The sequence below is a fragment of the Maniola hyperantus genome, chromosome 4 (genome assembly GCF_902806685.2).
Source record: "Maniola hyperantus chromosome 4, iAphHyp1.2, whole genome shotgun sequence".
Lineage (NCBI taxonomy): Eukaryota > Metazoa > Arthropoda > Insecta > Lepidoptera > Nymphalidae > Maniola > Maniola hyperantus.
In genome coordinates this window covers 14640084-14665843 of record NC_048539.1, presented here as the reverse complement: position 1 = coordinate 14665843, position 25760 = coordinate 14640084, and the positions used below count along the sequence as shown (strand labels likewise).

The following is a 25760-nucleotide window of genomic DNA, read 5'->3' as shown; positions in this document are numbered from 1 at the left end:
CTCGTTGGTCTCATTTTAGTGCTCTCTTTCTGCAGCTAATATTCTGTAAAGGATAGCACTATACTTAGTTTCAATATGTAGTGCTATCTTTTACACTAGATAACATAATGAAAAGGATAGCACTACATGGGGCAATTTTAATAGTGCTTACGTTCTTGTTTTTAGGGAGCTGGTTATACCAAGTGGCGATGGTCTAATGAGTGTAAGAAAAGCCGGTATTGCATTGCTTTGTCATTTAGATCGATTGGGTGCTCCATTGTTACCACCTTTGAAAGGATTTGTTACTGTAAGTATCCAAACTATCCAGGCCATAAAAAATATTGTTAAACTAGCTGATGCCCGCGACTTTGTCTGCGTAAATTTAGATTTCCTTAAATCTCGTGGGACCTCTTTGATTTTTCGGGTTAAAAAGTGGTATATGTCACTCTCCAGGTCCTTAACTATACCCATGCAAAAATCACGTCGAACCGTTGCTCCGTTGCGACGTGATTGAAGGACTAACCAACAAATCACAAAGCAATAATAGCCTCAATAACTCGACGGTTAAGGAGCGGACTGAATTCAGAAAAGTCGCCGGTTCAAACCCCACCACCCGTTGCAGTAGTGTCGTACCCACTCCTAGAACAAGCTTTTCGCTTAGTTGGAGGGGAAAGGGAAATTAGTCAATTAACATTCTAATATTTATTTAAAAAAAACTAACACAATTTTTTTTAAATAGAGATAGCGAGCAAACGGGCAGGCGGGTCACCTGATGTTAAGTGATTACCGCCGCCCATAAACATTTGCAGCACCAGAGGAACCGCCGATGCGTTGCCGGCCTTTTAGGAATTTGTTGATCCGCCCCTTGAATAATCCCATGTTGTGATCTAGTGGAAACACAGCCGATGGGAGTTGGTTTCACAGTTTGCATGTGCGTGGAAAGAAGGATCTGGCACAGCGGACGGTCGAAGACTTTCGCATTTATAATATGAGTACTTAGTGATATATTTGTTTCAAAAAAAATGCTTTTCCTATTTCAGTGCACTGAGTCAGCCCAAGAAGTTGTCTCAATAGGTTGTGGATTATTGCAATTAGGAAGTTTAAGAATACAACAAATCGCGTGTGCTGAAAAATTGGCGTTGTTATTGACTCACGATGGTGCGGTGTACACTTTGCCTTATGATTCCATGACCCCTCATCTTGTGCCGGGTAAGAAACTAATAACTACTGCCATATTATGGTTTAGACACTTGTTATTTCCCTATGTACCCTTCTTCTTTTGACTTTACTATTCAAGTATTAGAGGCGCCGGGATAACGTAACTGGTAATGTGTGGTACAGCTTTAAAAATAAACGTTTTTCTTCTTCTTCTTCTTTCTTCGTGCTGATTGGTGGCCGTGCATTGCTTTGCAAAGCTTGTATCACTTTGACCGTTGCCGATATATCGTGATCGCCCCCATTTTACAGTTTTCGTTTGAAAGTTTCATGGGTATTTGACTCCAATTTTTTTATTACTTTATTATAAACTAGGAAACTAATGACGTAAACTAAAAAAACTAATTAAATCGATCAAATAACAAAAAAGTTATAAGCATTTAAATATCGTCACACCTTACTAATGCCATAGTAGCTTCGTGCGGTTTCATACAAATTTTTGTTTTGCGAGAAAGGGATGGAAGACCCTCCCACTCCAAAATTAAAATGCCTGTAACTTTGTAAATCTTTGTTGGATTTTAATATTTTTTTCGGCGTACGTCATTATTTTTATCCTAGTTTATAATAAAGTAATAATATTTATCAAATTCAAAAGTAGGAAAATACCCAATTGCCGCCAGGAACAGCAGCAGCTTCTTGTAAAGGTGCCACTATGGGTACCCTTTCTCATAGATTGCTTTTTCTATGACAAGTTTATTTCCGTCAGTATAAATTTAACATAATCGTGAAAAATAATATTTTAAGTCTAATAAAGCCATAGCCAAAATAAGTGAGAAGTACGATTTTCTCACTACATGACAAATCTGCATAAGAAAAGGGTATCTATTGCCTGTCTAAAAGTTGCAATGCTATGTTTACCAAAACGCCAATAAATTTATTAGCACAATGGTCATAGATCTTGTGGCAATGTACAAGAAATTCTGATCGATTCTGGGAACTGTATTTCAACATTTTTATATTAATGGAGGTTATGTATTTTAGGACTAGAAAGTAAAACCATAACTCAGGTGGCATGCCATCCAAATGGAAGGCACTACCTTTGTCAGTCATCATGTGGTGGAGCTTGGTCTTGGGGTGCGGGTGAAGACGGAAGACTGGGCCACGGGGATACGGCGGCCAGGGATGCGCCGCAGCCTTTACACCATCTCGCTCATCACGAGGCCGTTAGAGTGGCTGCCGGGATCGCTTGCAGGTGATTTCCAATAGTAGATTTCATATCATATTATTCACAGTACTTTGAATTCTTACCTCGAAATTCGATTATCCGTTGTGTATTATAATGTAAACTAGCGACCCGCCCCGGCTTCGCATGAGAGCAATGTAGATACTAATGTAGCGTCACTGAGGAGTGGTTAATAATCCATACTTCCATACTAATATTATAAATGCGACAGTGTGTCTGTTTCGTGTAACTTTGACCATTTAGGCAGCGCACGCCTCGGAAACTCAAATGAGAGGATTTTTTTCCGACCTAATTCACATTATTTCAATTTCCCTAGAGATCACTATTTTTTTGAGAATTAAACTATACCTATAAACCTTCCTCTTGAATGACTCTATCTATTGGTAAAAACCGCATTAAAATCCGTTGCGTAGTTTAAAAGATCTACGCGTTCATACATACATACAGACATACATACATATATACTATGTAGAGACAACGGCCACGTACCACGATTAATACGATGATTCTGAATTATCTATATTGCGTCCCGTCGTGACCTCGACTCATACAACGTGGTACATACCCGTTGTTAAACCACGAAATGAAATAAGCCCAAAAACATGCGTTGTGTGGTTTGGTTTAGTTGAGGTTATTGTTGGGATTTTTAAGAATGACAGTTTTTCCCCCACAGTGCGGTGATAACATCTCGCGGGGCCCTATACACTTGGGGCCGCGGCGCTCACGGCATTCTCGGCCACGGCACGATAGAGAACTGTTTGACTCCACATGCCGTATCTTTCACTGCACATAACATAGAACGGATCATTGACGTCGCTCTTGGTAAGTCAGTTAAGCTTATTAAAAAATCATCTAAAGCGTATATTTGCAGTTCAGCTGGTACTTATCGTTTCGTGATTATTCCTGTATGATGTTTAGGGATTGAGAGAGGAAAACTAACTAACCCTAAAACTTCCCAAAATTGTGTATTTGTTTCATTTTTAACCGGCTTCCAAAAAAGTTCTCTATTCGGTCCGTTTTTTTTAATATATGTACATATATGTTTCTCTAAGGTTTCTGGACCGATTTGTTTTTTTTTATATTAACTAAAATCAGAAATCAATTAAAACATAGGTTGGAGGTAGATTATGTGTGTAATAACAAGAATATCGCTAATTTTATTTAACTGTAAAACTTATCAACGAATTCAGTACACAATTTTCAATTCTTTTAATTCTTGTAAGTTTCGTGAGTGATGTGTCTAGACCAGTTCTAGATTTTCACAAAGTTTCTCCTGATAATAGGTTGGGGTGAAGGTCAAACTCTGTGCTGCACTTGGGAGGGCGCGGTGCAAGTGTTCGGCGACAGTGAGACGGGCACACCCAGAGCTCTCACAGCGCTGTCTACCTTGCGAGTTGCTCGAGTCTATACTGGGGAACATTGGCATGCTGTCCTTACTGACGGGTAAGTCCTTACCGCTGGAGTCGTCACTCTAACCAGCCAAACTCGCTCCAGAAGCCGAGTAACTGCTCAAGTTGCTGAGGGCTTCCCGGAGCGAGGCTGGGAATCTCAAGTAGCGCTCGCGTTGGTCTGCCACGCCTGTGCCTCAAAAGGAAAAAAAGGACTCCTAATAAGACACTACGTTGTCGGTCTGTCTGTCTATATATCGTGCCTGTCAAGACCCGTCAAGGGAATCAAAACCTACATAAGGTAATTCCCTTTGACCCAGAATCATGAACATTTGGCAGGTAGCAATGTATAATGTCTGTCCCGGCTTTACTCACGTGTTTAGTCGACGTAAGCCCGACTAGTTTCGAACCCATCCGGGCTCCTTTTCCAAGAGAGTCAGTTCGCGGATGCGCCGCGGTTGTGACTGCGAGCCGCGCGTGCCTCACAATATCACTCACGATACGATGGAAATCACTCACGATAGTTTTTAAACTTACTTTCCATTTACTAGATTTTTCCATTTACTTGTGCTGTAAGACATTGCTAAGGTAGCAATGTCTTACAGCACAAGTAAATGGAAAAATCCAAAAACCGTGAATTTGTGGTTACATCAAAAAGTGTTATTTCTTGTACGACGGCACGGAACACTTCGCGTACGAGTCCGACTCGCACTTGACCAGTTTTTCATTCTGATTTATGACAGCTGCTATTAAATATATACCCACTTTACTTTTCCAGAGGACAAGTCTACACTTGGGGTAAAGGAGATGGATATAGATTAGGTCACGGAAATTTGGAATCTTCTACAATACCTAAACTAGTTGAGGCTCTGCAAGGTACGTTCGTTTTCTGAAATATGCATAAATAGCTCAGAGTTGCTCAGCGGGTAATAGAGAGAGCTCGTAGTAATTCTACGTGATCAACTCAGAAATGAGGAAATCGGTAAAACAACCAGATTTTTGGAAACCTAAATCCACGCGTACGAAGTTGCGGGCATTTGCTTGTTTTAAATAAAAGGAGATTGCCCATTTTCTTAGGAGCTTTCGCCCCCCCCCAATATAATTGCTATGTCACCATGGGTTTAATTTTGTTTTGTAGACAAATAATTACCTTTTTATATTCTGCAAACGATTTCCATTTATTCAACCTGGTAATAAAGAAATCTTATTTTTTATGTTGCTGATATTGAGGTTATATTTAATTAAGACTTCTTCAAAATAAATGGATGTTTACGGTTCTAACTGTAATTGTGGATATTTTCAATGATAGGATGAAGAAAAAGTCGTAATAAAACATATAAATTATAATCGTAAAAAATAACACATTTTATTAAAATTAATTTTAGTTTTGACACGACGCTACAAAAGAAGGCCCGTTCTCCTTTCATATTTAGAATTTCCTCAAAATCTAGATTGATCAATACTCAATAATAAGGTGAAAGAGTACAATAAAAATTACGATAATTGCAGGTATCAAAATAGTTGATATGTCGCTCGGTATGTCGCACGGTATTGCGTTGTCGTCCGAAGGCGCGCTGTACGCATGGGGCACGCACGAGCGCGCGCAGATCTCCAACACCGTGCCGCAACCTTTGCAAGCGTTCAATCCTTCATTTAAAGCTAATGGTAAGTATTTTTAGGGTTCCGTACCTCAAAAGGAAAAACGGAACCCTTGTAGGATCACTTTGTTGTCTGTCTGTCTGTCAAGAAACCTACAGGGTACTTCCCGTTGACCGTTAGATCACACAAAAAAATTTAAATTGTGGTCATGAACTAATAATTAGTATTTTCAGCTTTCGAAGTGAGTGACTATATCAAGTGGGGTATCATATGAAAGGTCTTCACCTGTGTCCTGTATATTCTAAAACAGATTTTTATTTATTTTTATGCATCATAGTTTTTGAATTATCGCGCAAAATGTCGAAAAAATACGACTGTAGTACGGAACCCTCATTGCGCGAGCCTGACTCGCACTTGGCCGGTTTTTTTGTCCTATTCTATTTAACTGTATGTAAATATAGTTTTGAATTAACATGGTTAGTCTGTCCTTTCGTCTGTCGGATCTCCTTATTAAAGAAATTCCATTTTGTTCTACGGAGCTACCAACTCTTTGGTCAAAAACTACTTTATTAAGCGATATTGACTCTTAAAGTTATTACATAAAGGTTCTTATTTTAATAAAGAGTAACTAAAACAAAACAACTGTCGTTGTCGATTCGAGTCGACAGAAATACGTCTTTGTTGTTGTGTTTATTTTTAATGTTGAATCTCATGAAAATTTTTGAAAAAGGATTCCTGAGTTAGCAGCGCTGTACTCTGTGAGTATCCTGTCTCCATAATGCACTGTGGTGAATATTGTGATGAATTATTAATATTCACCACAGAGTATGAGTAAGAGCGTACATGAAGTGTTCGCGGAGTACAGTGTTGCCAAACTTGGATTTTCATTTCACGAGATTCTGGTCTACTGATAGTAGATATATATGGTGCAGGTTAAGTAGGAAGTAACGTACCCAAACGATCTCTACATAGTATAAAATAAAGTCGCTTCCCGCTGTCTGTATGTATGAACGCGTAGATCTTTTTAACTACCCAACGGATTTTAATACGGTTTTTACCAATAGATAGAGTGATTCAAGAGAAAATTTTATAGGTATAGTTTAATAATGGGTTGTGTTAAGTTGTTGAAATATGACGATATTTGAACAGAATGTCGGAAGAAATCAAGCTTCCATCGAAAATTAAAAAAATATTACGCGCAACAAAACGAGATGTAGGCGGCGGTGGGCGTATTTATAATATTAGTATGGAAGTATGGATTATTAATCACTCCTCACTGACACCACATTGGTATCTACATTGCACCCATGCGAAGCCGGGGCGGGTCGCTAGTAATTTATATAATAAGAATAAATAATTTGACTTTGACTTTATTTTTAGGTGTCGCGACTGGGCCTTCGCAAATATTCGCGTGGAGTGAAGAAAATCCAAGAGATCTCCCATCTTCAATGCCTTTTGTGATTGACTTATCCGAAAATACATTTAAGTAAGTATTTAGATGAAAGTATTTAACGGTACATTTTTAGTCAAATTTTTATTCAACAAAATTTTGCGGTTGATGGTTAGTATATCGCATCGTCATCGAATGGTTTCGTATTTCAGATTCCTTGAGAGGCTACTTAGAATAGTGGTAGAACAAAGCGGTACGGCGAATATGAAAGATAATGAATGTCTAGCAATCTCATGTCTGAATCTCCTTAGGTTACAAGTAAGTCAATATATTTCATTTAATTTCGATGGGCTATTTTACCTTTACAGCAAATCTAGACATCACAGAATTTTCGTTTTGATGTACCTACTGCCGCATCAGTACCCATATTATAAATATGAATGCGTGTTTGTTAGTTTGTCCTTTAATCACGTCGCAACGGATCGATGCAATTGTTTTGCATGGTAAATTAAAACTACCTGACTATTCATAAGCACTTTTAAAAAGTTTACATGAATAAAAAACATTCTATTCTATTCTATTCATGGATATGGTTAATGACGTGGAAAGTGACATATCTTATTTTTTATTCCGAAAAATCAGAGGGTTCACACGGGATATTTAAGAATCTAAATCCACGCGTGGGCAACCCAAAGCCGTGGGCTTGCTTGTTTTAGATAAAATTTCATATTTAGTATTTCCCACAAATCAATACTCAATAATAAGGTGAAAGAGTACAATAAAAATTACGATACGATCCAACGGCCTAATGGCGTTTGTGCACTCATTCGTATCCGTGATTCTTCGAAGTGGTCGTCATACAAATACGTACATTCGATTCGTATTTTTTGGCGGATGCGTTAAATCACGGATGAGTGCACAAACGCCCTAAAGCTCTAAGCCTGTCAAGTTGAAAGTTAAATTAGTTATCCATTTGTTTTGGCTTATTGGCCTTATTTTCGTAGCAAACCCGAAATGTATAATATTTTATTGATGACTAGCTTATGTTCACGACTTCGTCCGCGTGGACTACACAAAATTTCAAACCCCTATTTTACCCTTAGGGATTGAATTTTCAGCGCGATCCGTCCAGTAGTTTGAGCTGTGCGTTGATAGATCAGTCAGTCAGTCAGTCAACCACCTTCTACTTTTATATATTTAGATAAGTTATGGCTATTGTGCTACAGTTAGCCTTATTACAAAAATAAAACTATGTTTTAATTCAAAAAAATTGCCGTTTGTAGGTACACGCTTGGCAATGCGCGAGAGGCAATGATATAGGCGATACAGATTCGGAAAGTAGATCTTGGTGTGCCGGAGTGCACGCCGCGCTAGTGGCGCTAGTTGAAGGCAGGGCCGGAGTACCGGCCGCGGCGGCTGCCAGGAAGGCTCTGGCTGCGGCCTGGCCCATACTGCTGCCCACTCCTCAGATCAGAGCTCAACACCTCATAGCTTTGTTACCACAAGGTAAGATTAGCATAGACGTCGTCGTTTCAGCTAGTGCGAGGCAATGATATAGACGAAACAGATTCGGAAAGTAGATCTTGGTGTGCCGGAGTGCACGCCGCGCTAGTGGCGCTAGTTGAAAGCAGGGCCGGAGTACCGGCCGCGTCGGCCGCCAGGAAGGCTCTGGCTGCGGCCTGGCCCATCAGATCAGAGCTCAACACCTCATAGCTTTGTTACCACAAGGTAAGATTAGCATAGACGTCGTCGTTTCAGCTAGTGCGAGGCAATGATATAGACGAAACAGATTCGGAAAGTAGATCTTGGTGTGCCGGAGTGCACGCCGCGCTAGTGGCGCTAGTTGAAAGCAGGGCCGGAGTACCGGCCGCGGCGGCCGCCAGGAAGGTTCTGGCTGCGGCCTGGCCCATCAGATCAGAGCTCAACACCTCATAGTTTTGTTACCACAAGGTAAGATTAGCATAGACGTCATCGTTTTTTGACCACTGGTTAGGAGATATTTCTAGTGGTCTCTTGCCTTCCAAAGTGCCAACCACAATCAGCGTCTAATTACTTTCATTTTCAAAATGAAATAAATCCAATATGTCTAAAATAACCAAGGATGCGCTATCCCAAGATATTTTATCTTAATTTACCAAATGCTTTGCAGGGTCAGTCCCCGCTAGTACAGGAGCAAGATTCATGACAGAACTGCTGGTGTGGTCTCTATTGGGAGGGGGAGGTTTGCGAGATGCTTTAAGAAACGCCCTTCAAGCTGATTCGAACGATCCGTACAATCATTTACAGTTAGACGAGTAAGTTTTATAATCCGCAACCCTTTTAAAGGTATTGCATTAAGGCCGGACCACATTACAGCGGCGCTGCGCAGCGCATTGTGGCATACAGACCGTTCACTATAACTTGTTCTCTGCCGTCAGGTTGCCACCATTGCTTTGTTTGCTTTATTTCTTAGTACTTAGGGTTTATTATTGTGTGATTTGAAATGATGCCAAAATAACGTCAGGGGGTCAAGTTATAGTAAACGGTCTGTACAGAATATTTTGGCGTGCAGCGACGCGCTGTGATGCGTGACCTGTAATAAATTAATCTGTGTTTTAGTGAATATGACCAAATCGACATAGTAACGGGTCAACGTGGTCATTCAGCAACAACTATGTCTGAAGACAGTGAAACTGTTCAAGGTACTGTAAAAATAAAATATTTAATTCCCAAGCTGATTAATAACTGAGCAATAATAAACAAATCTTTTCAGCCAATTGTACGGATGAATATCAAATCAGTAACAATGCAACAGTTTGCGAAAATGGCGCCTCAGTTCCTCTAATGCATTTGGTACGTAACTTCTTAACTTTTTTTTGGTCCCAATTATAATTACATTTATAATGGAAATCACTCACGATAGTTTAAACGCTAAAATAGCTGAGTATGATTTTTTTTAGGTAAAGCATTTGATACGCAACACGAGTTGCCAGACGCAAATGCACATAAACTCCATAATGAACGGCGACACCAGTAAGACTGATGATCTCAAGGGACATGACACTGTGAGCCCTAGCTGCGATCTTCTTATAAGATTTCAAAGGTAATTCGTGTAAATATTAAAATCATTGTTATTTGAGTTATTTTCGTTTTGGAGTCGAGACAAGTAAAATTTATTAATCAAGTTTGTGTCTCAATCTAAATATATAAAAGGAAAAGGTGACTGACTGACTGATTGATCTAGCAACGCACAGCTCAAAATACTGGACAGATGGGGCTGAAATTTGGCATGCAGGTAGCTATTATGACGTAGACATCCGATAAGAAATAATGTTTGAAAATTCAAACCTAAGGAAGTAAAATAGGGGTTGGAAATGTGTAGTCCACCCGAACGAAGTCGCGAGCATAAGCTACTTTTTTATAAGTAGGTACTAACAAAGGATACTGTCAAGATTAAAAAATGCAGACACAAGTATATTTTTTGATAATGATAAATTTTCAGTGACCAGTAGGGCGATTGTCTAAAACCTGCATCAATCATTATTACAATCTCAATTGTTCTGATTGGCTGAATTTGTGCGATTCTTGTTGCAACAATGCATTGTGGCCAATAGTGAGCGAGCATTAACCAATCAGAGATGATTGCGATCGTGACATTGTAGCTGTCAAACAACCGCGGTAGGGCCACAGTATTTCACACGTTAAGTGTCTTTAACGTCTGTAACATAAATCTCCCATTGAAGTAAAATAATAGCACAGTATTACTACACTGATTTAAAGTTCTCTATATAAATTATTAAAACAATTTGGACCAATTAAATATTCATTTTATTACAGGTTACTATTCAGCGAAGCCATGTGGTCTAGAGGCGGTCGTAGTACGCGCGGCGGAGTGCGCTCGCTACTCACACAGTACACCACTCTGCTGTCAGAACATGTCCAGTCCACGCTGAGCTGTTTCTCGCGGGCTGTGCATAGAGCAGATAACGCCCAGCTAGTCGCACTTTGCGATCTGATAAGCGCTGATATTGTGGGTAAGTGTTCTCTTCGCTCTTTTTAGATAATCCCCTATAATACCTATGTGGTCTAGAGGCGGTCGAAGAACGCGCGGCAGAGTGCGCTCGCTACTCACACAGTACACTACTCTGCTGTCAGAAAATGTCCAGTCTACACTGAGCTGTTTCTCGCGGGCTGTACATAGAGCAGATAATGCCCAGCTAGTCGCACTTTGCGATCTGACAAGCACTGATATCAGTGGCGTGCCGGTCATAGAGGCATAAATGCACTGCTTACCCCAGTTGTAATAGCTCAATGCATATTTTTCATTATGACCTGCCAGTTAACAAGTTCCTACCTAACTAATGCCTACCCTGGCTTCAAACACTGTGCACGCCACTGACTGATATTGTGGGCTATAGTTTTACAGTACGACAAGGCTCTTTTGGCACTTGAATGACATTGACAGAGCGGCGCTTTTGTAGATCAAACGCTTAAAATATTCAAACAAGAACAAAGGGGACACTTGACGGCATCGTTACTTCCGATTTTCGCCACGCGCCAAAAGAGCCTTGTCGCACTGTACTTGTAATTTGATGTCCAGTTGACACATAGAGCAAATATGGTGAGTGGGTTCTCAAAATGTATGCGCCATAAGTAACTTTAAGAATCTTTTATACCTTTGTCAGGTCGTGTAATGAGTGAGCTCGCGGTGTGGGTGTGCGCATGTGCGGCACGGTCCGCCATTTCTCTCTCCGACTGCACGGGCTCGCTCGTGAGAATTGTGCGCGCTTGCGACGAGGCGGCAAAAACGTTACCCTCCGCCGCTAAGTTGGACGCGGACCTTCTGGGCTGGCCTGGACTTATGTCGAAACGTCATCAGTTGAACCGAAGTATTATTCGCAAGTGAGTTGTTTTTGTTTATTATCGTTACATATCTGTTGGTATATCTAATTTGTTATGCTTTAATTTGATGATACTTTAATTACAATCTTTTTTATCGTGGACCCCGCCTAGTTGTTACTTTTTAAACCGTTTTTTTAAAATAAAAATGGCGAGCAAACGAGCAGGCGTGTCAACTGTCACCTGATGTTAAGTGATTACCGCCGCCTATGAACATTTGCAGTACGAGAGGAACCATCAATGCGTTGTCGGCCTTTCAGGAATTTGTTGGTCCGCCCCTTGAATAACCCCATGTTGTAATCTAATGGGAACACAGCCGAAGGGAGTTGATTCCACAGTTTGCATGTGCGTGGAAAAAGATCTGGCACAGCAGGCGGTCGAAGTGCACCAGACGCTACGCGACGCGTGAAACTGGTGTCATCCATACTGATATTATAAATGCCAAAGTGTATCTGTCTGCTAGCTTTTCACGGCTCACTCGTTTAACCCGTTCACCGATTTTGATAAAATTTGGTGCAGAGATAGCTTGCATCCCGGGAAAGGACATAGGCTACTTTTGGTCTCGGAAAATCTAAGTGTTCCCACGGGATTTTGAAAACCTAAATCCACGCGGACGAAGTCGCGGGCATCATCTATTATCGAATAACTGGATGCGTGGTTTGGTGTTGCTAATGTTCCTGAGCATACGAGGGATTGATTTGAGTAACGTGTTCATTGATTTAGGTAGTTAATAAATCAATGAACGTGTTACGTGATGTAGGGCGGGATATAAAGCTCGGATGGCCCGAGCACCGTAAACTTAACCATAACCAAAATAACCATAACTCTTTGTAACAGATGCGATTTACAAAATCACACCAAAGAGGGAGGGTCATGGATAGTAGTCGCCGGCCACGTGTTCGACGTGGAACATTTCGAATGTGAGAACGCTAGCACCGTGGAGTTGGTGCGCAAACTGCGCGGCTGTGAGGCCACCGCTGCCTTGAGCGTAGAACCCCATGCGGCATTCTTGTCGAGAATCACTGAGAAATGTGTTGGGATGTATGCTAGTCAGATATACAGTCATAAGTGCCAGGTGAGTTATTTCTAGGATTCCCAATTTTACTAATTGCTTCAGGGTTTCTAATTTGAAGATCTCTGTAGATGTTATTGAATGACGTTAAAGTCATTTCTTGTCTATGATGTAGTTTCCGACACAAATAAGTTCAATAAATTTACAGTTAAGGTAAGCGTCCATTAGAGAAGGGTCGGAACGCAACGGTGTGGCGAGCATTTTTGCGTACTCAGTACTGCGTCCACTGGACGCGCCTCTAGTCGCCGCAATTTCATATAGGATGTAGGTGTTCCAGGCGGATTTTTGTAGCGGACGCTATCCTTTATTGTGCCGTGTCGGTGTGGTGGTAATTTACATGTTTTGCCCTACACTACATCTTAGACGATGTCTTGAAAAAACATTCGCGTTGGAATAAAAATCTTCTAGTTTAGCATCGATAGCGATCGAGTTTTTTTAGATTACAAAACGCAACTTTGATGAGTAATGCAATTTGGTGCTGAATCGGTTAATCTCTAAACTTAAATGACAAATCTAAATGAAGTGTTATCTTTATCACAAAATTCTTCAAAGGAAAAGGATATCACTACTTTTAGATCCGTCAATTAAGTTAAAGAGATTTGTCCACAACCGAAGTACAGTACGTGGCAGAAAGTAATGTACATCGGCCTTTAGAATGATATTTCGGGTTTGTAGAGCGTTGTCTCGGTCACTCATACCTATATGACATTTTATCGGTCTCAGTGACAGTGACAACGTTCTACAAATCTGCTATCTCCTTCTAAATGACGATGAACATTACTTTCTGTCGCGTAATGTACTATTTTTGACCAAAATTATGAGTAACAAATCTGTTATTATGTAAAATTATATTGTATATATCGCTGTTGATTGCAAAAAAAAAAAAAAAAAAAAAAAAAAAAAAAAAAAAATGTATCCAACAGGAAAGTACGTCGAGTCTCCGAACGCACCACATCCTATCATCGTGCGCATTTCACTTGGCGTTGGGCCTATCACAGTGTGGACTGCGGCTGGCACGCTCCTTGCCCATACAACAGGCTGAAAGCGATGCAGCGCCTTATGCTGCCGCTGTTTTCCTTAGAGGTGGTCTTCAGGTAAAACTCTGAGAAAAATCTTTTTAAACACTTGGATTTTATGTCGTTGAAATTATGTATTCTAATTTATCATTACCCATATTAAACCAGCCACAGTCCCCTTCAGTGTTTGTAGCATTTTTTAATTTGAGTTCCAGAAGTTACTTTTCTGTTTAATTTATTGGGAGCTTATTGCAACTTAGGGCCAAGAGTTGACACGTCCTCTGTGAACTGGATAACTCCTGTATACTTTTTTTTTTTTTTTTTTAAAAAAAGAATATTAGCCATTTTTTTTTAAACGACTAATATTCCACTTTCCTCTCCAATTAACTTCAGCCCCGTCCTTTTTATTATAGACATCTCAACCAGCAAATCCATTCGAAGAGGAAAAGGCAGAGGCCCGAAGCGGGTCGTCCACAGGCGGCAATAGTCCGGCGAGTGACACACCTCACGTGTCTCATACGTCACACACCTCCAACGTGCTGTATCCGCCACAGACACGCATCACTAAAGCCCCGAGAGTGAACATTACAGTGTCGTCAGTCCGCGCGGATACGCTACTATTCGCCTTGGCTGAACCAAAATTACATGTAAGTTTTAAAAAAATGCGAGCAAACGAGCGGGTTGACCACAGGCGGCATCGGTCCCGCCAGTGACACACCTCCAACGTGCTGTATCCGCCACAGACACGCATCACTAAAGCCCCCAAAGTGAATATTACAGTGTCGTCAGTCCGCGCGGATACGCTACTATTCGCCTTGGCTGAACCAAAATTACATGTAAGTTTTAAAAAAATGCGAGCAAACGAGCGGGTTGACCACAGGCGGCATCGGTCCCGCCAGTGACACACCTCCAACGTGCTGTATCCGCCACAGACACGCATCACTAAAGCCCCCAAAGTGAATATTACAGTATCGTCAGTCCGCGCGGATACGCTACTGTTCGCCTTGGCTGAACCAAAATTACATGTAAGTTCAAAAAATATATAAATAGCGAGCAAAAGAACAGGCGCACCTGATGTTTACCGCCGCCCATGAACATTTGCAGCACCAATGCCAAATGCCAACTGCCAATGCTTTGACGGTTTTTCTTGAATTTGTTGATCCCCTCCTTGATTAACCCATGTTGAAATCTAGTGGAAACACCGTATAAGGGAGTTGGTTCCACCGCTTGCGTGGAAATATGATCTGGCACAACGGGTGGTCGAAGTGCACTAGGCACCTAGGTGGTAAGGGTGAAATTGCTTAAGGTGGAGTGCGCCATGGTTATTGAAAAAGGAGGGTGGGATAAGGTTAAAAAACTCCTCATAACACTACCTGTTATAAAGGCAAACTGTAGAACACGCAAAGAGAGCTTACAGTACGCGGCAGAAAATAATGTACATCGACCTTTGATAACAGATTTGTAGAGCGTTGTCTCTGTCGTTGAGACCGACAAAACGCCATATAGGTATGAGTGACACTACAAAGCCGAAACGTCATTCTAAAGGCCAATGTACATTACATTCTGCCGCGTACTGTACGTCTCGACGGTGCTCTAGGTTCTAGACTAGTTAGATTTAAGATTTTAGTAGAAACTAGATTGAGTTGGTTTAAATTTTTAATTGCACACAATTAAAAGAGGCAGTGATGTAACAGAGAATTGCGCTTTGACAATTTAAATCCACCTTTAATGTAAGAAATTATTATAAAACCAAATTCCACATTATCAATCCACGCTTGCGAATCATTTATAGTTCCCGGCAGTTAAATAGTCGCGTCTGACCTATTAATTATGAAAGAGGTCGCGCAGGTATTGCTCCGCGCGCTCGTTTACTGTGTACGGATATAGCACTCAAACTAATGCAGATGGTGAACGCGGAGTGTGGTGCGGCGTGCAGGTTGCTGTGTTCCACTCCCTGCCTAAAAATGCTATTGCCACGCGTCTTGCGGTTAATTTCAAGATCGACTATTTAATTGGCGTGGACTAAACCCCAATAAACCCCAGTAAAAATCGAAAAATTGTTCACTGTAGGATCCCTTAGCCTTACATTTGTGGTGGGCTTGCGAGCGCCGCGAGGGCTGCGCGCCGCATTTCCCTCCCGAACATCCTCTGGAAGAACTGAGACGAGCTCTTTTGGCCGTTTTGTTATATCACGCCGGCCTCAAAGAACACGCGTTAGCTACGGCCACGGCAGGTTAGTATTAAACAGCATCATTAATATATCCATACTTCTATACTAATATTATAAATGCGAAAGTGTGTCTTGTGTGTCCCAACAGATTAACCGATTTTGATGAAATTTGGTACAGAGTTAGCTCACATCCTGGGGACGGTCATACTTTTTATCCGAGAAAATCAAAGAGTTCCCACGGGACTTTTAAAAAACCTAAATCCACGCGGATGAAGTCTGGGGCATCATCTAGTATATACATAGTGAATACATTTTGAGAACTCACTCGCCATATTTGCTATATTATGTGTCAAGTGTCATGTCAAAAGTCCAATTTAAGTCCGTATTTTACATAAAGATATAAAGAGTTACCCTAATGTCCTATAGAAAATAGCGGATCGGAAAATAGCTCATAGCAAATATGGCGAGTGAGTTTTCAAAATGTATGCACTATAAACGGTGTTCTCACAATTATGACTTTTTGCTTATGACCATTTTGTGCTGTAGAAATGGAGAAGGGTGAAGTCAAACTGTCACCAGCCATGTCAGAGATTGTAAAAGCTGTGCAACAAAGCAAATGGACACTGATGCGTACAAGGCAGCAATTGTCAAGGGGATATAAGGAAGTAAGTCCAATGTTTCATAACTTCCTAAACCTCCATGTAAGATAAATATTCCAGGTACATACTTCATACTTACTAAGATTTCATCTAGGATTTCCCGCATAAGGGTGACCAATCAACATTGAGCTATGCTGTGGTGTGCTCTGCTAAGCTAACTTTCTGGTGCTGTTTTTTCTACAAACAACATGTAGTTGCGCGGTGTGCTGTGCGACTGCGACAGCGCGACATGCATGCGCACAAGTGCAAGCGAGCGAGGCGGAATCGCGTGATCATTGCTATGCTTTGAAACACAGCACAGCTGTACAAAGCGCAGCGCAGCAAGGTTTATTTGTATCTTCATTATAATCTAAGAGGAGCGATAGACCATATAGCACAGCACAGCGCAGCACAGCTCAGTGTCGACTGGTCACCCTAAAAATGTTGTTCCTTAGGTATGTGCAGCTCCCTTAGAAAGGGCTCGATTTCTCTTACACGAAGTACGCGCCGCTATTTCGCCAGCTGTATCTGCGTTACACTCACGTCCCCCCTCGCGACGTCCGCCCACTGCAAAGAAAATATTTCTGACGGTTATGAGAATGGCTAAGTCTCCGACTTTTAATAAATGGTAAGTTTTACTTCGTTCGGGAAAAAGACTTCTTATATTTTGTAACAAAAAAAAAACGATTAAATGTAAAATCTTTTTCAGTTTCGAGACCACAAAAGACCTTAGAAATAGACAAAACAGCCTGAGTAAAAGTATGCTCAAAGCAACAGGTAGTTTACTGCAAGGCGATGCACTACTTATCAAATCTGGTATTGGCAATCAAAGTAAACCAGAGGAAATACAAACAATTATAGTAGAGCCACCTAAAGGTCACGTCAGCTTAGATGGTTTCGGCGATCATAGTTCGAAAAGCTCTTGCCATTTACAAGCTAAGAGTAAATTGAAATCTAAAGAAAAACCACTTGAAAAAGATTTAAAAAATGCTTCTAATTATGATGATATGCGCCACGATGGTCGACCTGATATCAAATTGACTGAAAAGGTAATTGATCTCAAACTCACTGAAAAAGTATCTGATCTCAAATTAAGTGAAAAAGAAGACGCATTTGATAAGGACGATGACAAAACTCCTACGAACGAAATGTCGTTAAGTTCAATCAATGAAATGACTGATAACTCAGTTTTTAAGGAATCTTTGGAGAGTGAAAAGCAAGTTATACTTTTAGCTGAAGATTTAAAAAATGAGCTTATTGTAGCTGACGAAGAAAAAGATGACGACAATTCTGAAAGAAATAAGTTTGTTAATGCTTGGGTTGCGAAACTTGCCTGCGAAGAAAAGGGTATCAAAAAATTTTTTTGTTCATCAATCCGATACAATTTTTTTGAACATCATAAGAACTGTTATTTTATGTTTTAGATTTGTATTGGATGTTAGAAGAAGTAACTCCTGAGCAGCAAAATTTAACCGCTTCTATCATTGATTTCGTGATCACAGAAGAACCTTGCGATATTGATATTCTTAGACGAGCGTTATACTGTCAGGTACCCGCACATTTCAAATTTGTTATTTCTACAAAATAAATTTTAGTTTAATTTTCTAATCATGGGAAAATATTTCAGATACAAAGAGCAGATATAAGACGAACTGGTTACTCGGTAATAAACAATATTTTACATTCATCTCAAACGATGTCTGAAAGTGTTAAATATGCAGCACTTTCTGGATTGCTGGGAGCTTCAATGGCTGATTCGGTTCCAAATGCCCAGCTCAAGCCTTCGATACCATTAACAAAACCTTTGAAAAACATTGAATCTGTGATACCTTATTTAAAATATATGGTGCTTTTGGAAAGGTCGAAGTTAATGGATTTTATTCTGATCGAATTGAAGGCAAGGGTTCTTGAAGGTGAACAAACGCAAGCTTTGCCTCTCAAAATGAGTGCAAATTATGGCGCGCATGCCTTACTAAATAGACCGTCCAGGGCAAGGTAAGTTATATTACGGAAAAATAGTAAAAAACGTCTAAAGGGCTTCCGAGACGGGCAAGCACGTAATTTGGTTTTGCTTTTTCAAGCAGCTTGATGCGCCCGTCAAGCAGCTTGAGCCAGCAAGAGGAACTCTTCTTATTGCGTACTTGCAAAAAAATCGTCGAGCAAAAATATATCACGAGGCAAGCACATATAAATGCTTGACTCAAGCATAAGCAAACATTGTACAGTACCCCGCAAGAAATATTATATCGACCTTTAGAAAGAGATAGCGGTTTTGTAGTGCGTTGTTTCTGTCGTTGAGACGGACAAAATGTCACATAGGTATGAGTGACAGAGACAACGCTCTACGAAGCCGAAATCCCTTTTCTAAAGGTCGGTATACAATATTTCCTGCCGGCTACTGTAAACGGTCAACATGCTTGGCTCAAGCAAAAATCTACGAGCCTGCCATCAAGCTTGACCGTCTGGGAACCCCTTAACGTTTTTAATTTATATTCTTTCATTTAAGGTTTCTAATAACTCTCCTATCGTTGCTCATTGAGGGGAGTCAGGGCCCAGAATTGGAGCAACTCATAAATGGTGGGGCATTGAGTTCTTGTTTGACATTACTGAAACAAATTGGAGGAGATACATCTCAACATTCTTCCCTTATTTGTAATGGGATGAAGTCAAAATGTAAGTATACGTGATAGGTGTACTGTTTGGGTACCGGGTGGGTGTGAGATGCGGGACTTGACAGTGACTTTACGCTTTGACTTTACGTCGACTGCCACCCTGCGCAACCCGTGCTGTACGTTACGAGCCGCCTCAGTGAAGCTGTATACCTATAACAATAATGTTATGTTTGAGATAGCTTATGGTGTTGCAGAATTTTTTTTTATTGACGGGGGGAGATAGAAGAAGTTATTGAATTCTCAAATGAATTTCAGCGGATTGTTTGGTTATCTACGAAGATGAACGATTAGGCGCGCGCGCGAGAGGCGCATCTTTGTCAGGACCAGAACTTGCTTCGCTCATGAAGATCGGCACGCGAGTTGTTCGGGGAAAAGACTGGAAATGGGGTGATCAGGTACACTATGTCAAGTTTTTAGAAAATTACCCATTTTAAACGTAAATAAATGGCTTAAATAACGTATAGCTTCGCTTGTGTGAATTTCTGAAAATTCTTTCCTAGATTAGCGTTTAAACTACCGTGAGTGATTTCCATTATAAATACTATCTGTCCCGGTTTACTCACGTGTGTAGTCGACGTTAGCCCGACTAGTTTCGAACCCATACGGGGTCCTTTTTCAAGGGAGTCCGTCCGCGCCCGCGCCAGTCAAAACCGCGGCGCGGGCGCGGACGGACTCCCTTGAAAAAGGACCCCGTATGGGTTCGAAACTAGTCGGGCTAACGTCGACTACACACGTGAGTAAGCCGGGACAGATAGTATTCTTTCCTAGAGTTTTGTCCATCATAATATACAAAAAACTACTTGCCATCTCAAGTTTCTAGACTAAATCCACGTGAATAGCCTGCCTGCTAGCTTTTCACAGCCCACCCGTTTAATCGATTTTGACGTGAAAAATTGAAATATTCTAGGTCCTTGAACCGAAAAGGCATAATTATGCAGAGAGGTTCTCTTTATAATGTAGATAAGAAATAAGGCTGGAATTTTAGGAATTCCCACGGGAGTTAAGCTGCGGGCGGTCGTTTGTCTATAGAAAAATGCTTGATATTAAAGTATTCCCTTTTCCTCTTCGCCTAGGATGGCGTGCCAGGTGGGGAGGGTCGTGTGATAGGCGAGCTAGGTGAGGACGGCTGGGTTCGCGTGGCTTGGGACGCTGGAGGTACCAACTCATACCGGATGGGCAAGGAAGGGAAATATGACCTAAAGCTGGCGCGTTCACCTTCACCACCGCCCTCTGTTGACGAGACTATACAGGGAAATGGTAAGGTTTAGCTTTAACTTTTTAAACATTTTGCTATTGACGCTCTAAACGTTTGGCTTTAGTATCTTTTGATTATATTATAGAGAGAGCGAGCGCGGGCCAGGCCATTGTTATTTGATAAATTGTTAACTCCCAAAGCCACCATGATCCAACCTTCATAGTCGCTGTTCGTTCCTCTCTGTGTTGAGGACAATACGCAGAGAAACTTTCAGCTTTTATAAAGTAACGAAGGTCTGACATGCGCTGGCTGTTAGTCCATTACACGTTATTAGATTTATAAATTATCATTTGACTTTTACGCATTTACGTGTATTTCTGGCCGGTGTACACGAAATTATCAAGACTAATACTTCTAATATTCGTTGTGGTCAAAGATGATTTCCTACTTGTTGGGTGAGCAGAATAATGTGGTTTTAGACGTCTTCTATATCACTGACGTGTAGTATCGATACCGCACTTAGGATGAGATCTATAGAGCGTACTTAAGTTTCAGCGATATAACGCTGTCTCGTTTTAACTGTCTTAAGTTTGAGCAAAGTCAAAGTGCGCTCTATAGATAGACCTTAAGCTAGGATTAAATCGAATTTGCGCAGAATTCCGCTGCAAAGTGACATATTTAAATATATTTTAAGTGCCACATCTGTGCGGATATGATTCCTATGATAAATTTCGTGCGCGTCCTAGATTTTCCCTATTCTTACAAATTACAATCATTCAACGCGTTTGTGCACTCATCCGTACAAATACTCACTCATTCGATTCGTATTTTTACGGAATCCGAGATTTCACGGAGCAAAAACGCCCTTAAGCGAGTTCTAATTTCCAAAAGTGCTCGAAAAAAATATGTTCAATCCATTTCGCAGTGGAAAATAGCGTGGAATGGTGGCCAGTGAGCGAGGTTCGTTCGGCTTGTACTTGCGCGGTGCGCGCTCTGTGCGCCGGTGCGGGGACCACGCCTGCCCCTAGCTTGGCAGCGAGACGAAACGTGGCAGCGTTGCAAAGACGACTGTTGGCACTGTCGCACGCGCACCTCTACCCGCCACCGACGGCGTTTGCGTCCCATACGCATACCGCACTGGCGTTGTTACGAGGTATGTACGAGGTTGTATAGGACCATCATTTGATCTAACAATAATAGGAAATACTGCAATGCAGGGTGAACTGACGATAACTAATATGAAATGTTCTAAATGCTTCAATACAAGACAAACACACGTATACAACACTATTTAAAAAATATATAAGTTGTATTAAAAAAAATCGTACGCAAATTTGTATTATGACATGTGGACATAAATAAATACACGCAAGTGACAAGAAACAGCCACTACTTTTGCCTGATAAAACATGGCGATCCGTAACCGGTCTGTCTTTAGGGGCAAATCAAAAACTTAACTTCTCTAACCTCTAGTACGTGACAGGTCAAGATGTCAATTGGAGAATGAGGTGGGGGGACGCCCCGCACAGCCGCGCTATCCCGCACCCGGTTAGCGCGGGTTCTGTGCGGGTGTGCTATTTACTATAGCTATAAAGCCCAGGTTCACAAAACCACCATATTTTTGATGCTATGAGCATGTACATTTGTGAATTCTGTTGAAATTGCCCTAATAAAGTTTCTATAGCTGTGTACAGTAATGGAGATAGATCAGACCATGCCAGACCAATGTGTACTGAGAGTTGAAAAATAACAGACTTTTTGTCATATATTAAGCTGCATATTTTTTGTTACAGCAAGCGCACAAAGCCCTGAGATGAGGGTATCCTTGTGCACCGACTCTTGGTTCGAACTATGCTACAGTATTATATCGTCTACGGACAAACCTATTTCACAGGATCTCATATATTTACAGGTTAATCAACACCCCTACAGTGCGACATGGCTCTCTTGGCACTTGAATGACATTGACAGGGGGGCGCTGTTTGGAGAACAAAGGCTTAGAATATTCAAACAAGAACAAAAGGGACATTTGACGGCAATATAAGTTGCGATTTTCGCCACGCGCCAAGATAGCCTTGTCGCACTGTACTTACGTTTGTGACAAAATGTTTCCGTATACTAAAAAAACGTATTTTATTTAAATAGATACAGTCTCTATGGCTTTTAAGACGAGTACTAGCAGAACATACGGGAACTTTAGAATGGCGACGCACTGTGACCGCTCAGTTGATAGCATTGACAGGACGACTTTGGCTTGAGACTCATGTAGCTGACCCGGCTTTGAGAGCGCACACGCACGCCCTAACCGCTCTTACTTCGATCAACATTGATGAAGAAGAAATAGGTATGTGAAGCAGATGACATTTTCAGAAACTGTGATTTTACAATTGGGTATTTATTTGACTCCAATTTTTTATTACTTTATTTATAAACTAGGATAAAAATAATGACGTAAACTGAAAAAATTAATTAAATATTTCTGATTAGACAGAGATAGCGATATAGCATTTTGACGTCACACCTTACTAATGCCATAGTAGCTTCGTTCGGTTTCATAAAAATTTTCCTTTTCGATAGAAGACCCTCCCACTCCAAAATTAAAATGCCTGTAACTTTGTAAATCTTTGTTGGATTTTAATATTTTTTTCAGCGTCCGTCATTATTTTTATCCTAATTTATAATAAAGTAATAATATTTATTAAATTCAAAAGTAGGCAAATACCCAATTCGTATAATATTTCTTTGTGCCGTGTGGTTTATTTATTCAATGCATTCCAATATTAATTACATAAATCATTAAACATTTTGTAAGCGCGAATTATGAGCAAGATAGCATGAGCTAATTTTTAGTTTAAAATGTTAACCTCAAGCAATAAGGTCAGTATTTCATTGATGTACATTCCGTTTTAGTCGGCAGCGCTTTTCTGCGCAAACGAAATTAGCCGATGCGACTTATAAAAGTAGAAGTGCTGTACCTAAGCCCTAGATGAAAAATCTGTAATTATGCTTCAGTATTTGTCGACTTCATTGTGAGCTTAATGAACTAATCTTTGAAACGACCATGCTTTTAAAGCTTTTAAATTGTTCAACAATTAACAGACAATAGATGGAGAGCGCCTGCGACGGCCAGTTACACTGGAGCGACTTGCTCAGCTATCGTCAATCTCGTACGACAACTGCATACGGTGCCGCAGTGGCACGGACCAGTTACCGCACTTTTGTTGGAGAAGTTGCAGCTAGCGGCACAAATGGTAACCAAAGACCTAGAAGTTTAAGATTTGTTACAATGTGACATCCTTTAAGATTTTCCTTTTATGAATTTTGTATGGGCCTTCTAAACTATTGAGTAACTAGCTTATGCTCGTTACTTACTTTCGCGTGGACTATCCCCTATTTCACCCCCTTAGAGGTTGAATTTTCAAAAATCCTTTTTTAGCGGATGCCTACGTCATCTGCATGTAAAATTTCAGCCCGATCCGTCCAGTAATTTAAGCTGTGCGTTGATCGATTAGTCAGTCAGTCAGTCTCCTTTTCCTTTTATATATTTTATTATTTTGATTACAGATAACAAGTGACTGGCATTGGTGGCCCCATACCAGTCAGGAAATAACACAGACTATGAAACCAACTCCACCATCTTTAAATAACTGTCTCATTGGTATGTAATTTTTTATATACTAGCTTATGCCCGAGACTTCGTTCGCGTGGACTACACTGAAACCCCTATTTTACCTTTACCCTCACGAGTTGAATTTTCAAAAATTCTTAGCGAATTGGTCTACGTCATACTATCTATCTGCATGCCAAATTTCAGCTCTATCCGTCCAATAGTTTGAACTTTGAGCTATGCGCTGATAGATCAGTCATTGAGTCACCTTTACAGTACGCGGCAGAAAATAATGTACATCGACCTTTAGAAGAAGATAGCAGATTTGTAGAGCATTGTCTCTGTCGTTGAGACCGACAAAACATTATATAGGTATGAGTGAGAGAGACGACGCTCTACAAAGCCGAAATGTCGTTCTAAAGGCCGATGTACATTATTTTCTGCTGCGTACTGTACCTTTTATATATTTAGACTAGCTTGTGCCCGCGACTTCGTCCGCGTGGACTTAGACCTAGACCTTGGGGGTTGAATTTTCAAAAATCCTTTCTTAGCGGATCTCTACGTCACAATAGCTATATCAGTCCAGTAGTTTGAGCTGTGCGATAGATCAGTCAGTCAATCAGCCAGTCAGCTTTTCGTTTTGTATATTATAGATATATCACTTTATTTGTAGCTGGAGCCTTAGGAGTGGTGGGTGGAATGGAATGGCGTATTCGATTAGGACAGAGAGTGAGTGCGGGCTCCCCTCCGAGAAACGCCGTCATCACTCAGCTGTCCCCGCGGGCTAAAATAACTCTATTGCACGATGACAATACCACTACTAAGGTACCTTAACCTCACTATACCGAAGTGTTTTCAAAATTCAAAACTATTTGTTTTAAAATTTGGAATGAATATTTTAATAAGAGATCACTCGATAAAGGGATATGGTATAGAACAATTCAATCCGAGCCTCCTCGTATACCTTGGTTTGTAAATAGTAAAATTAATAGAAATAAGTTAGTTATAGCATTTAGACTTAGATCCGGACACATGCCATTAGGCAAGTTTAAACACTTAATGAGGAAAAGGGATTCTCCCAATTGCGAAGTATGTGGTAAGGTAGAAGATGTCTCGTACTTACTATTGGCATGTGTTCGTAATCATAATTTGAGAGAAGCACTAAAGTGTGAACTAAATTTAAATTTTATGAATATTGGTATTTTTAACTGTATTTTGAACAAACCTTCGAGCATTTCGGCAATGAAAGTGTATAAATTTGTTAGTGATTCTCTCAAATTGATATAGTTTTAGGTTTAATTATGTAGTTTGATTTTAATTTAGTTTGTAACGATGGGGCTGGCATATAGATTATCTGTAAAAGCCCCTTACAAAATAACAGATTAAAAAAAAAAAAAGGTACCTTAGCCGATTGCTTTGATATTTCTTACTTTTCTGTACAATTTTTTGGACTCTGGACCTTATCAAATTCCGTAAATAACAATAACTAGACACCAGTGGTAGATTCACTTTGGATGCATTTTGATTTGACGTCTATTCTGTTTACCCAAACGAGCAAAATATTATTTAAAGAGTAATGCATCTTCGTCAAAATGCAAAAAAGAAACGTAATTTCGTGATTTTTCACCAAATCTCTAAATGATGAAAAAGATGAATTCAAACAGGTTGATAAAGATGATTATAATACAATTGACTCCGAAACAAATTATTTAAAACTAGCTTATGCTCGCGACTTCGTGCCCGTGGACTACACAAATT

The 25760-nt window shown here is 40.5% G+C and overlaps 1 protein-coding gene across 7 annotated transcripts in view; it reads left to right on the top strand.

Moving 5' to 3' along the window:
* HERC2 (E3 ubiquitin-protein ligase HERC2) overlaps positions 1-25760 on the top strand; it is an 80653-nt gene that overhangs the window by 5655 nt on the left and 49238 nt on the right. For all 7 annotated transcript variants that reach the window (XM_069509856.1, XM_069509854.1, XM_069509852.1 and 4 more), the window contains exons 8-41: positions 166-286; positions 1020-1188; positions 2176-2386; positions 3051-3199; positions 3661-3820; positions 4544-4641; positions 5275-5430; positions 6745-6850; positions 6967-7072; positions 8038-8260; positions 8904-9048; positions 9353-9435; positions 9507-9586; positions 9694-9836; positions 10571-10767; positions 11419-11635; positions 12470-12707; positions 13628-13798; positions 14134-14367; positions 15791-15953; positions 16437-16555; positions 16984-17156; positions 17238-17875; positions 17953-18077; positions 18156-18523; positions 19035-19201; positions 19456-19595; positions 20274-20457; positions 21321-21548; positions 22189-22307; positions 22541-22739; positions 23495-23646; positions 23960-24053; positions 24676-24827. In XM_069509856.1, the coding sequence (XP_069365957.1) occupies positions 166-286; positions 1020-1188; positions 2176-2386; positions 3051-3199; positions 3661-3820; positions 4544-4641; positions 5275-5430; positions 6745-6850; positions 6967-7072; positions 8038-8260; positions 8904-9048; positions 9353-9435; positions 9507-9586; positions 9694-9836; positions 10571-10767; positions 11419-11635; positions 12470-12707; positions 13628-13798; positions 14134-14367; positions 15791-15953; positions 16437-16555; positions 16984-17156; positions 17238-17875; positions 17953-18077; positions 18156-18523; positions 19035-19201; positions 19456-19595; positions 20274-20457; positions 21321-21548; positions 22189-22307; positions 22541-22739; positions 23495-23646; positions 23960-24053; positions 24676-24827 (6028 nt within the window). The remainder of the gene's footprint in view (positions 1-165; positions 287-1019; positions 1189-2175; positions 2387-3050; positions 3200-3660; positions 3821-4543; positions 4642-5274; positions 5431-6744; positions 6851-6966; positions 7073-8037; positions 8261-8903; positions 9049-9352; positions 9436-9506; positions 9587-9693; positions 9837-10570; positions 10768-11418; positions 11636-12469; positions 12708-13627; positions 13799-14133; positions 14368-15790; positions 15954-16436; positions 16556-16983; positions 17157-17237; positions 17876-17952; positions 18078-18155; positions 18524-19034; positions 19202-19455; positions 19596-20273; positions 20458-21320; positions 21549-22188; positions 22308-22540; positions 22740-23494; positions 23647-23959; positions 24054-24675; positions 24828-25760) is intronic.